The sequence below is a fragment of the Acanthisitta chloris genome, unplaced genomic scaffold, assembly GCF_000695815.1.
Source record: "Acanthisitta chloris isolate BGI_N310 unplaced genomic scaffold, ASM69581v1 scaffold17964, whole genome shotgun sequence".
Classification (NCBI taxonomy): domain Eukaryota; kingdom Metazoa; phylum Chordata; class Aves; order Passeriformes; family Acanthisittidae; genus Acanthisitta; species Acanthisitta chloris.
Genome location: NW_008670047.1, coordinates 26,217 through 37,868, shown reverse-complemented (window position 1 = coordinate 37,868; position 11,652 = coordinate 26,217). Strand labels below are relative to the sequence as shown.

General features: G+C 45.7%; 1 protein-coding gene across 1 annotated transcript; it reads right to left on the bottom strand.

Annotated features, from left to right (window-relative positions):
* Positions 1–6,701: 6,701 nt before the first annotated feature.
* Positions 6,702–10,978, bottom strand: LOC103801138 (fibulin-2-like; the record flags this gene model as incomplete). Its single annotated transcript, XM_009073543.1, has 2 exons — positions 9,598–10,978; positions 6,702–6,781 (listed from the first exon to the last, which is right to left on the bottom strand). Coding segments are annotated over exons 1-2 (1,461 nt in total), but the record flags the coding sequence as incomplete, so codon positions are not given.
* Positions 10,979–11,652: the final 674 nt, after the last annotated feature.

Here is an 11,652-nt window from a genome sequence, read left to right as displayed (position 1 = left end):
GCTCCAAACACAGCTGATGCTGCTGCTCACAGTGAATACAAGGAGGAGGTGACTGCTATTACAGCTCAATGCCAAACTGTAGCACTCACACAGTGCTATTAGGCTTATTACTCAAAAAAAAAAAAAAGACACCAAAAGTATCTTGGCGACACACTAAGACCAGAGTATATGATGTAAAATTGGCTTAAAATTTCTTGGACTACGTACGATATCCATGGCAAATGCCATTTTTTCCTATCTGATACCCTCTGTCCCTTTACAATGGCACTCACTGATGATACTGTACTGAGCACACACTTGCTTTTCCAGTTGATTTGGGTTTAAGTAACCTGTTGGCTTCCCTAACACCACTGAAGTCATGGCTTCCTCCACTTCTTTCCTGCAGCTCTCCCAGAAGAATTCCTGTACTAGTCCTCAGTGTAAGGAGGCCAAAAATATGCTGCAAAGTCCCTGTGCTTGGCCACAAAGCCCTTGTGCTGGGCTGCAGCTCCCCACAGCCACTGCAGCCAGGGCTGCCACACCGTCCCCAGCCTGCAGCCATCAGCACCCCCAGAGCCCTGACTAAGGTGAAAGGGAACATTTCCTTAACTGCAAAGTCACAGAAGTTGGCTCCTCAAGGGCTATGGGAAAGGGAGAAGGACACACATAGCAAACAAGGAGGGAGAAAATCCACGCTGAGGTTCAGTGACAGCCAAACAAAGCAGGGAAGGTAAAGGCGCAGCACAGATAGCAACACAGGAAAGAAGATGCAAATTCTTCTAGAAATAACATTTTTACATAGTGACCTCATACAAAATAAAGCTCATCCTAAGCACTCACCTTATTTACCCTTGATCCATCCTCATGTGCCTAATTCAAACAGCCTTAGTGGAAAAGTATAAAGGACTGTCTACATAACTATTACTTGGGCAGTACAGGTCACCAGAGCTGCAAGCAGTCAATTCCCTATGCATGGCAGCAGTAAGGCTACAAGGCTTCATTTGATGACTTTCATTATTTTTAAGATGTATATTATGCACAAAGCAACAGGTCACAAGAGTGTCAACTTTTATAACACCTTTTAAAAGTTACTGATGCAAATCCTCCCCTTTCAGGCAACTGTTTATAATACTGTTAAAAGGTTTTAAACCCAGAGCTGTTGAAGCCATAAACATTTCTTTTAGTATTTGGCAATTCAAAACCATGGTCAAACACCTCTGACCCATTCTGACTGGAGTCAGCATCCCTGTAGCTGACAACAGCATCATGAAAGCAGCCAGCACTCAGAGCAACGAGGGGGAAGGAATTACTGTGGTGTGTTTTTCTAAATGGCTCCTTTTTTGGTGCAGGAAGGGGCTGACCAAGCAGCAGCCAGAAGTGGACAGGCTGCAGAGGGGCAGGCAGGCTGTGCACAGAGAGCCTCAGCATGCTGCCCACGCACATCCCCAGCTGCCTCCCCTGAGAGAGCCCACAGCACCTCCTCAGTGACTGCCACCACCTAATTAGCTACTCCATCACCATCAGCACGGCCCAGTGATGGAGTACAACCAGCAATTCCAGCAGGCAGTGACCAATTGCAGAGCCAGAGGCTCTGTAATGCTGCTGCTTACAAACGCACTCTGCAGGGTGCTCGGTGTGTCCCAGACACTGCACAGGTAGTGTTGGAGCAATGCTGGGTGGCTCCAGGGAGGCATTGCAGCTCCCTGGCCCCTGGCACAGGCAGGGAAGGGCACTATGTGCAGTGAAGGTTTGATGGTCCTGAAGATAGCACATTTACTTAGCTCCCCTCTGCCCCTCTCAAGCCTTTGGCTTAGTGTCAACACCTGTGGTGCTTTGGGAGAGTGCTTTAGGATGTTTCGGTGGCTTTGGAAGAGAATTGGTCATCTAAGGCACAGCACAGACAGACTGGAAATAGTCAAGAAAACATAAACCTGCTCACACATAAGGGAATCTTTATAAAATTCCAATTACTGCTGGCTTGTTACCTAAGAATCCCTGAGAGGTAAGAGATATTGCTCACTGTGAGGCCCAGGGTAATGAAATTACAAATCCTTTCATGAGTAAGCACATGCTAGAAAGCCACGTCTATTTGGCCTACATATTTGAAACTGTTCAAAAGGTTATTGTCTCACAAAATTTGGATCAGAAATGAGTACTTACACTTGCCTTTCTCTAAGAAGGAGCTATATTCAGAGTCGGTTTTAATTCCTTGGTGATCGATTAGAATAGCAGACATACTACTGCAAAGAAGCCTCATTTAAATTCTATTTTCTGGGGAAGTATCAATCATGCATGCAAAAAAATACTCTCAGATGCATACTATAAATAACCAGCAAGCACGGTCCCCTTGAGAAACCTGGTGAGCCCAACAGCCTCATCTGTTCAAGTAGGTAATTAATTTGTACAAGAAAACTCCCATCTTATTTTTATAGGTTGTCTACAGCATGTTTTAATTTCAGAATTGAGATCAAATATTCTTGTTGCAAACCATGGATGGAACTAACTTTGCATAAATGATGATATTTACCTCTACAGAAGAGGTACACACGGTGGGTTTCCAAAGATATTTTGATGCTATCATAGGGTAGGTGCTCAACTCCAGCTGTGTTATTGCAATATGTAAGTTTTAAACTATCTTGGTAATGAATTCCCATTAAGTTAAGGATATTTGTGTTCAGTGTCACTGTGGAAAACCTATCCCAGGCAGGCACTGCCCTCTGGGCCTGTGCCAGCAGCACTGTGCTCCCCCACTGAGGATGGGATACCCCTACTGCCAAAACACACACCCCAGCCAGGTGTGAATGCTTATCCTGTTTCACTTTTCTTTCATTCTCTGCACCTTCCCCTGGTGCCAACAACGAACACAATGGATTTCCTTATACAAAACTGCTCCAGCCAACTGCATGAGTAATAGTCCTTGTGCTGCAGCACAAACAACTGGGTGTATAAATGCACTATCAGCGGGTGGGAAATCTGGCTACACCTCCCCACCACACCAGGTGCTGGGAAAAGAACTGTGCTCTTCAGGGTGCAGTTAAGGAAGGAATGACTAGCAAGAGCTGAAGGAACACACGTTTCTCCCACCTTGCATATTGTACCTGCCTGTCACAGTTCCCAGTGACTCACAGCCTTGTCCCCATGATCACACTGAAGTGAGGGAGCTGTTATCTTCATTCTGTGGTAGCTCAGGAAGACAGAGCCACCTTCTCACACATCTCTGTTGGCTAGATTGGCAGGTACCAGCATTTGAAAAGAAAAAAACTCGAGACCTGTGCATTTCTGTCAGTTGTTTAGGCTCTTAAAAGTCAGCATACATCTGACTGTGATAGGCTCCCAACTTTTAGCAAAGCATGGCACTGAAGCTTGGCATTGTGCATACTTGTGCCTGCACCTCTGCACAAACCTCCACAGCTTTAGGAAAAGACCCTCTACGCTATATTCTCTAACTAAAAATCACGAGCCCCTGGCTCAATATACAGCTACTTAATAAGTAAGTAGTAATACTTCCTACTGCTTAAAGTACTCTTTCAGAGATGAGGACCAAAACAGCTCCCTAAAAGCCTGACATAAAAGTATCACTAACCAGGAGCTCCTGACCTGTGGTTAATATATCTGTTTTAGCAGGGAGATGCACAGGAGGAGTGGAAGGAGGGCTGTGGTGAGGAGGGCTTGGGCTCTACAGGGGAATTCTTGCAAAGAGTAATGCTCCAAATCCAAAGCCTGCAGCTTGGAGAGGTGTGCTGAAGCCTAGCCAGCTGGAAAAGCAGCAGCAGTGGGCTGACCCACAGCACTTCCCAAGACACAGACAGGCAAACAGCAGCCATGCAACAACATGTCCAGAGAGATCAGCTAGACAAAAACACCAAAGCACCAGCACTGACCCCAAAAGTATGCTCCTGGGTAGGACAAGTCTGGATTCTCAAAATTCAGCTGCTGTCTGCATGCCTGGGCTGGTAGGCCAGACCAGCCCTCCTGATCCTTGCTCCCATTCCTCATGTGGGACTACTCAAACCCCTTGATACAGACCTAATGCTGCACCCACTGAAAGAAAGAGCTTTGGAAACAGAAAGCCAGGTCACACCTCACAGTCCAGTGCCAGAGTGGATATTTTGGCTAGGCTTTATTTCAGAGTCTGCAAACAATTAGCCTGAGTGTACTCCTCCATGTTACTGGGGCAGGTTTTGATTTTCCTTGCACCCTTTGCTCACAAATTCATGCCACAACCAGTGTTTAGCACACACACTTGATATTACTGGTCTTGTTAAAATGGAAAGTGCCAATGGGCCCGATCCAGTTCAAGTGGTTCTTGCATCATAGAATCCAAGTGGTTTAGGCCGGAAAGGACCTTAAAGACCATCCCTTTCCACCCCCTACTATGAGCAAGGACACCTTCTACTAGCCCAGGTTGCTCCAAGCCCCATTCAGCCTGGCCTGGAACATTTCCAGGGATGGGGCAGCCACAGCTTCTCTGGGCAACCTGTGCCAGTGCCTCACCATCCTCACAGGGAAGAATTTCCTCCTAACATCTAATCTAAATCTACGCTCTTGTAGTTTAAAACCATTCCCCCTTGTCCTATTACTATCTGCATGTATAAGGAGTCACTCTCCATTTTTTTTACAAAATCCCTTTAAGTACTGAAATGCTGCAAATGAGGTCACCTTGCTGTTCAACCTCAGCCCCTACTTGTGCTTTTAGGTTTTGGAAGGAAGACTAAAAGGACATGAAAATACAACTGTGGTACCTACCCCACCTCAGGGAGGTTTCCTTCCAAACCTGTGTGCGATGAACAGAACTGTACTTCACCCCACAAGGCTCAACTGAAGCACAAGCTTGAAATGACAGTGCTGGTGGCAGTGACTCAGCAATAGCTCATGGATTCACCACCTGCAGGGCAGTGGAGCTGGACCAGGAGGGGGTGGCAGCCCCTGGGGCCACTTCACTGAGGTGACAAGGGCAGGGGTCTAGGGAAGGTTGTGCACTAGCAGCCATGAGGGAATCAGCTCTCACACAGCATACACGGGATGTTTTAATTAGGAAATGGTTTCATTTTTTCCTTTCCCACCTGAACTAGCACCCAGCTGCCTAATAAGGTACAAATGCCAGTTTTGGCAGAACAGATAGATCTTATATTGTGGTTCTCTCTTAAAACATTTCTTAATTTTATAGTGTTTTAGTCCTGCTCTTTTTGCAAGTACCTTTTCCTGCCTCATTCCCACTCACACTATCTTCCTTTGTAATCCTATCTCAGAACTTCATCGACCAAATGAACCACTGAACACTGTCACCTGGGGCTGTAATTCAGGTTGAATCATACTTGCTGGCCCAGAGGCTTTTTCTCCTCACACACCACTCTCCTGAGGTTTATTTTTATTCTTCAGATATCCTAGTTTGAGGGCTCAAAGCTGATTTCTTCCCGTTACAGAGTGAACTGGGATGATGTAGAGAACACAGGATTAAGCCTGAGGTAATTCAAGAGGAGAGAACACTTCACCTGATAGCAAAAAATACAAAGCAATTACAAACAGAGTTTGTTTCCAAAGGACCATCCACAGCATTCTCCCACCTCCAGTAATTTTTATGGTGGCAGTAAGTGGGACAAAGGGTGGGTGTGCTCAGGGAATGTTCTGGAAATACTCACTGCAGGTCTGCTTTCATAGGATCATAGAATATCCTGAGTTGGAAGGGATCCACAAGGATCATCAAGTCCAACTCCTGGCCCCACACATGGCCTATTTGTTCTCAGTTTGGAAATTCAAGGCCATCTTTCATCCTGAGCTTCAATATCAGCAAACATGCAGCAGAAGGGTTGGTTGAAATCTTAGCTACATCCTCAGAAGTTACACAAGAGCTTCCACCTGATCAGGATTTGCCTGCAATAAATGCCACTCTCACATCCAGTGATCTCAGCTCACAAATTGGTGCAATTCACTTCAGCCAGAGAACAATTATCCTTATCTCTAAAAGCATGAGATAAACTCCTCCTTGACTTGTGATTTCTTTTAAAGTAGAAAAATACCTCCATTCTGACATACAATGGTTCCAGCTAGACCCAAACTGTTATTCAGCCTGCCCAAACCTGAATGCAAATCATAAAACATTCACAAGGAGACTGCTTGCTACCAGGGTTACATTTATCCAAAGAACAGCACTGTACTGTCAGAGCATGGGGAAAGGGAAAAAAGTGGGAAAATCACAGCAAAACTTGACAGTAGGTTCTTTGAAGGTGTTTTGTACAGCCCTCCTCTGTTCAGTTAGGATAAGGAAACAGGAAACACAGAAATTAAAACTCCCTCTGTTTGCTGCTCTTGCAGTAAGTGACAGGGTAAGAGCAATGTTTGGAGAGAGCCTGTATAAAGAAAATAGTCTCCAGCAATCTCATCCCTTCCCATGGTGAAAGCTCTTAATTTACACTTTCTCAGCTGAGTAATTACCTCTACTTGACACTTACAGTTTCTTTAGGAATGGAGTAATTAGCATTTGCACAGAAACTCCAGTGGGTCTGTGTGCCGCTGAAGGAAGCAGCTCTTCAGTCTATATCCAGGATCTATAACAAGTGCACTCACAGATGGAATAAAACACCCTACTAGATGCAGGAAAGAATCCCTTGGGCTCACTCAGCCCTGCAGAGTTGGTGCTGTGCCTCCCACCTTGAAAATGGTCCATTAATTAATTAATTAAAACGGGCTCCCAATAGGGCCAGTTTCTGTGCTAGCAGTGGTACCTGATCCTCCCTGGGGGCCGAGTGCTGCTGCTCCAGAGAGCCACCAGCGAGGGCCTGGCCCCACACAGCACCCAGAAAATCTGCAAGAAACAAAGGAGAGGGGAAAAAAATTCTCCAAACAAACTGCAATTCTCTGGAGTCCATGAGTGGAAATGCCACAGAGATCATCTGAGCTGGCTGATGTGAATGCAGCGCAATGCTACAGATGAAACATATGAAAAATGATGCATAAAAGGAGAAAGAGACACAAAACGCAAAACGAATCTTTCTTGAGCACCAAAGTGCTCCATGTACTTTCCACCATTAGATTACAGGAGTCAGCAGAGATTTGGGAGATGAAAACTCAGCTACATATAAAACCAAAGTGAGATACATAAAATACAAGTAATGAAGCCAAGTCTTAAGCCAAAGGTATCATAGCAGAGTTCTGGAGCCAGGAGACAGCTAATAGGAGGAACAAATGCAATAGCCATATAACTTGGGCTGAACTATTAGTGGCAGCAAATGCCTCTGTGGAGACTTCTATACTTTTCTAAACTCTGGAGAAAAATAAAACCTAAAAAAACCCCCTAATATATGTAGAATATCCATACATCACAGAAATGCACCCCCAGCACCCTGCTGAGAGAACAAAACCTGCGCTCACCATGAGAGGAGTGGTGGCAGCCTCTGTAGGAAACAGACTAACAGCCCCACAGGCTCTAAAAATTAGGGGGTTGATGCAGTTTACATCATGCTGATGGTTCTTGAGGGGAGAAAAGAAGTATTTGGCAATTCTGGTAGACTGTCATTTTGTAGTTAGAACTATGTGTACAAAATTTATATTTTCGTTCTTTATCTGTAGGCAAGATTAATTTTTCTTTCAAGTCTAACTAATATCTTCACTCCCCCTCTACCACTGGCTCAGGAGTCACCGAAGAGACAAGATGTATGTGCTGTATTACTTGAAACATATGGATCTACTCACATGAGTCACAACCACATCAATTAAAACAACACAACAAGTGGAAATACCACTGCCCCCAGGGCAAGAACACTGGTACTAGCCACAGCAAGGGAAATTCCTGATTTTTGGAGAAGGTTCTGTAGCTCCATAAACAACTGCTGCCACCAATATTTCTAATGGGGATGGTGGAGCAGATGGGGGACAGGGGCCGCCTGCTCAGGTCCCACTTGTCAGTCACTGTGGGGACATGGTGCAATGGCCCCAGTGCTTGTGCCTAGGACATGCAGCCACTCCACGGGCTAGAGAACAAACAGCTCCCAAACTACAGCCAGATAGAGAGTTCTGTGCTCCCAAGGGATATCTATTTTCATTTCTACTTCCACAGTATTTAAAGGAAATCACAGATATATCAGCTAGAGGGGGAAATGGAGTCCAGTGATTCCCAAGCCTGCTTCTGTCAGTTAAACAATTCATGCCTGACATGACATCCACCACATTCTGCTCCAGGCATCCCAACCTAATCCAGCCCCCAACCAGACCTGTCTCAGCCAAGCAGTTCCCAGGAATCACAGACTGGAAATCATCCAAGGAGACTCTAAAGCACAGTACTTTGCTCTGCTGATGAACATTTTCATCTCAACAGACTTTCTTAAACCCCCTCATTGAAAATTTTGGGTGTTTCATCCATCTTTCCTTTATGAAAGAAAACAAAAAGGCAATTTAGTTTTAAATAAATTGGGTTTTTAAAGTTACTTCAGCAAACAGGTTATTGTGCATTAGTCCTCACTCAGACCCATGTATCACACACAGCCTTGGTGCAAGGCTCAGCTCAGGTTTTGAGGTGGGCTGCAACAAATAAAAGGGAAGTCAAAGAAAATGGAAATTCCTGGTCCTGGCACACCTCCTGTTTGGGGAACAGTCACAAGGACCTGCTTGTGTTGGGACATAGAGACTCAGCTCCAAACCTCTCTCCTCCTCCCATCTGCCTTCAAATCCTTGAGTAGATGGACTAGACAGCTCAAGATGTTTAAGGGCTATCCACGTAACCCAGGAGAAATATCACTGCCTAGGCACTAACCAGTATTCTCTGCTCACACTACAAGGACTCTACAGCTGAGTCTCATGAGAACATTTTGTGCCACATCTTGAAAAAGGAGGTATTGCTCTTGATTCGATGAAAAATGAATTGGAAATAAGAGCTGTATGTGTGCTAATTTACAGAGATGAAGCTTGCATTCATTATAGTAATGAGCATTGCATGAAGCATATAATCAACGTTCCCTGCAGATGTGGAGAGGAATCCAGAGGCATGGAGGAAACACATACACTTGCCATGGCTGATCATAAATATCATAAACTTCCAGGCTCCAAGAAACACAAAGCAAGAGGCAGGCCTTTTTCTCCCTACTAGTAGTCCTCAGGGTATTTGAGGGTATCTATCAAGTTCTTGAGCTAATGAGCTTGGACAGTCTTTCAACCATGGGATAAATATTACAACAAGCGCTGTAAATATTTTCATAGTGCAAGCACAACTGTTTCACTTCCTTCCCAGAAACAGACAAAAGCTACAAATGTGATTACACTGAGTTGGTAACTGGAGTTAACTAAATCTTTTGTGTAGAGGAAGATGTTTCTCTACCATGACATTAGAAATTAAAAGCAAGTAATTGAAGAAAAAGGTGAGTTTAATACATCATCATCTGAAATAAAGTTCAAATGCCAGGAAACACCATCCACAGTGTATGAAATCAAAGCAAGGTGGGCAACAGTGACATGGCACCTGTTACGTGACATGGAACACAGACTATCTTTGGGAGCACCCAAAGAAGGTAAGTGGAGGTTTGCTTGGTTTCATGCCCATGTACAGCAGTAAGAACATAACAGGGGATGTGCATCAATGTTATCATCAATAAGCATTCTCTAGACATCTGCACTGGGAGTAGTTCTTACCTTCTGGCTGCCTGGGGTTGGCGTGGATAGAGTTGGGGTCCCCATCTTCCTCGGGATGGTAACGATAGAGCGTCTGTGACTGCTTTGGGGAGGACTGACTACGGTCCTCCTTCAGAGCAACAGGAGGAGAGGTTGTGGCACTGAACTTCACTTTGGGGAAATCATTTCCTTCAAGGGTTTCATGGGAAGATTTTTCCCAGCTCGGCTCTGTTAAATTCACCACTCTCAAGCCCTGATACATGCTGTTCCCTGGGTCTTGTTTCCTAGCATGCTTTTTCATTTTAGAGTGGGGGGGTCTTTCTTGCTCATGCCTTTCTTTGTCCCCTTGCTTCCCTCTTGACCTCTTCTCCACTTCCTCCAGGTGCTGGGGTGTCTCAGTGGTGGCTGTGGTGTGCTCTGGAGGAGCACTGGTGGTTACTGGCGCCTCCTTACGCATCACATGCTGGAGGGATGCTGCAGTGGTGCGGGGCACCCTCCTTCGCTCACTTCTTTCTGTGTTACTGTGACCTTCAGAGGGGACCTTGGGCACTGGTGTGGTGAGGGGCACAGCCGTTTCCTCAGTGTACGGATCAGCTGGAGCCAAAGCTGAAGGAGCAATGCTGGCTGGTAAGTAGTCATAGTCCTCACCCTGCTCCTGGCTGATGCTCTCTTGCTCTAGGTGAGATGAGTAACTCCTGTACTTCTTCGGAGACTCCACCTGGGTGTTGTCTCCCTCAGATGCCTCCTGGTCGTAGCTGTACGGGTCGTCGTAGTGCCTCTCCGGATCGCTGTCCTCGGCATCAAGTGGGCTGGCAGTGTTCAAGGCCAACGTGTTACAGTCTGGAAGCTGATAGCACATCAGCTCCCCACCAGCGTTGGGGCAGTGGCAGACCTTGCAGGGGGGCATGTGGAAAGTGTGCCCTGCCACGTATTTCTGGCCCTCGTGGAGGCAGCCTATCCTCCCACACTGAGGACACCCATCAGCTGGCACCACCGCATCGATGCAGTTCGGGGGCAGCTCTGGGCACAGCATGAACTGGCAGCTGATCTTGCCTCCTCCCTTGGGGCATGAGCACTCCGTGCTCCCAAAGTCCACAAAGTAGGACTGCCCCTCGGGGACTTTGCCGTTGATGAAACCCACGTTGACGCAGTCGTAGTACTGGTAGCCCTCGCAGGTGCAGCCGTGCTGCAGGCACGTGGCACAGCACTCGCCAGGCTCCAGCACCTCCTCGATGCAGTTGTCCAGGGGCTGGCACTCCGCGCCCGTGCAGTCCCTCTGCGCCTGGGAATTGCCAGTCCACAGCAGCATGAGGAGGATGGCATTCCAACAGCTCTGCTGCCAGCTCTGGTACCTATCCATAGTCTTCCCAAATGAATAGAGCTCCAGTCCAAACTTGCACATTTAATGTTGGCTTTTTTCCTAGAAGGCTGTAGCTTCAGTTCGGAATCTGCAGTGGTTTCCTGAGTTACCTTTTCTCATAGATCCTAGAGTTATGAAAGAAAACTCTGTTAAAGACTATACTCAGCACATATCCCGTTAAACATTAGAGGTCTTTAAAAGTTGGGATGAAATCCAACATCTGGAAACCTAAGGACAAAATTAATCATAATGTCTTCCAAGCATTGCAGGCACTAAGTTTGGAGCTGCATGCTTCCCCCACCCCTGTTTTGAAAAAGAAAGGAAGAAAAAAAAGATTGTGACTGTTCTGTTGACAAAATGTATATATATATTTCAATAAAAAGAAGGCCTTTATACTTCAATGCCTTTTTGTTAATCTTACCAGCTAAAAATATTTTTTTGGCAGAGAATAAGTAAAAACACAGCTCTTCCTCTGCAGACATAAGCTTAAGTTAATTATTCTGTATGTTTTAATTACAAAGACCCAAATCTCACAGAATTTTTATAGACAAAACTTAGCCTTAGGACATGAGAATTTATCTGTACATATGTGAACTCAAAATAAGAATTTTTTCCTGCCTCCTTCCCCCACTGAGCAATCTTTGCACTTCAGTCTTCAGCATTAAGTTATTTCTTTGCTCCAGCAGTGCTAAAATAGAACTTCTTTGTGTCCTGCG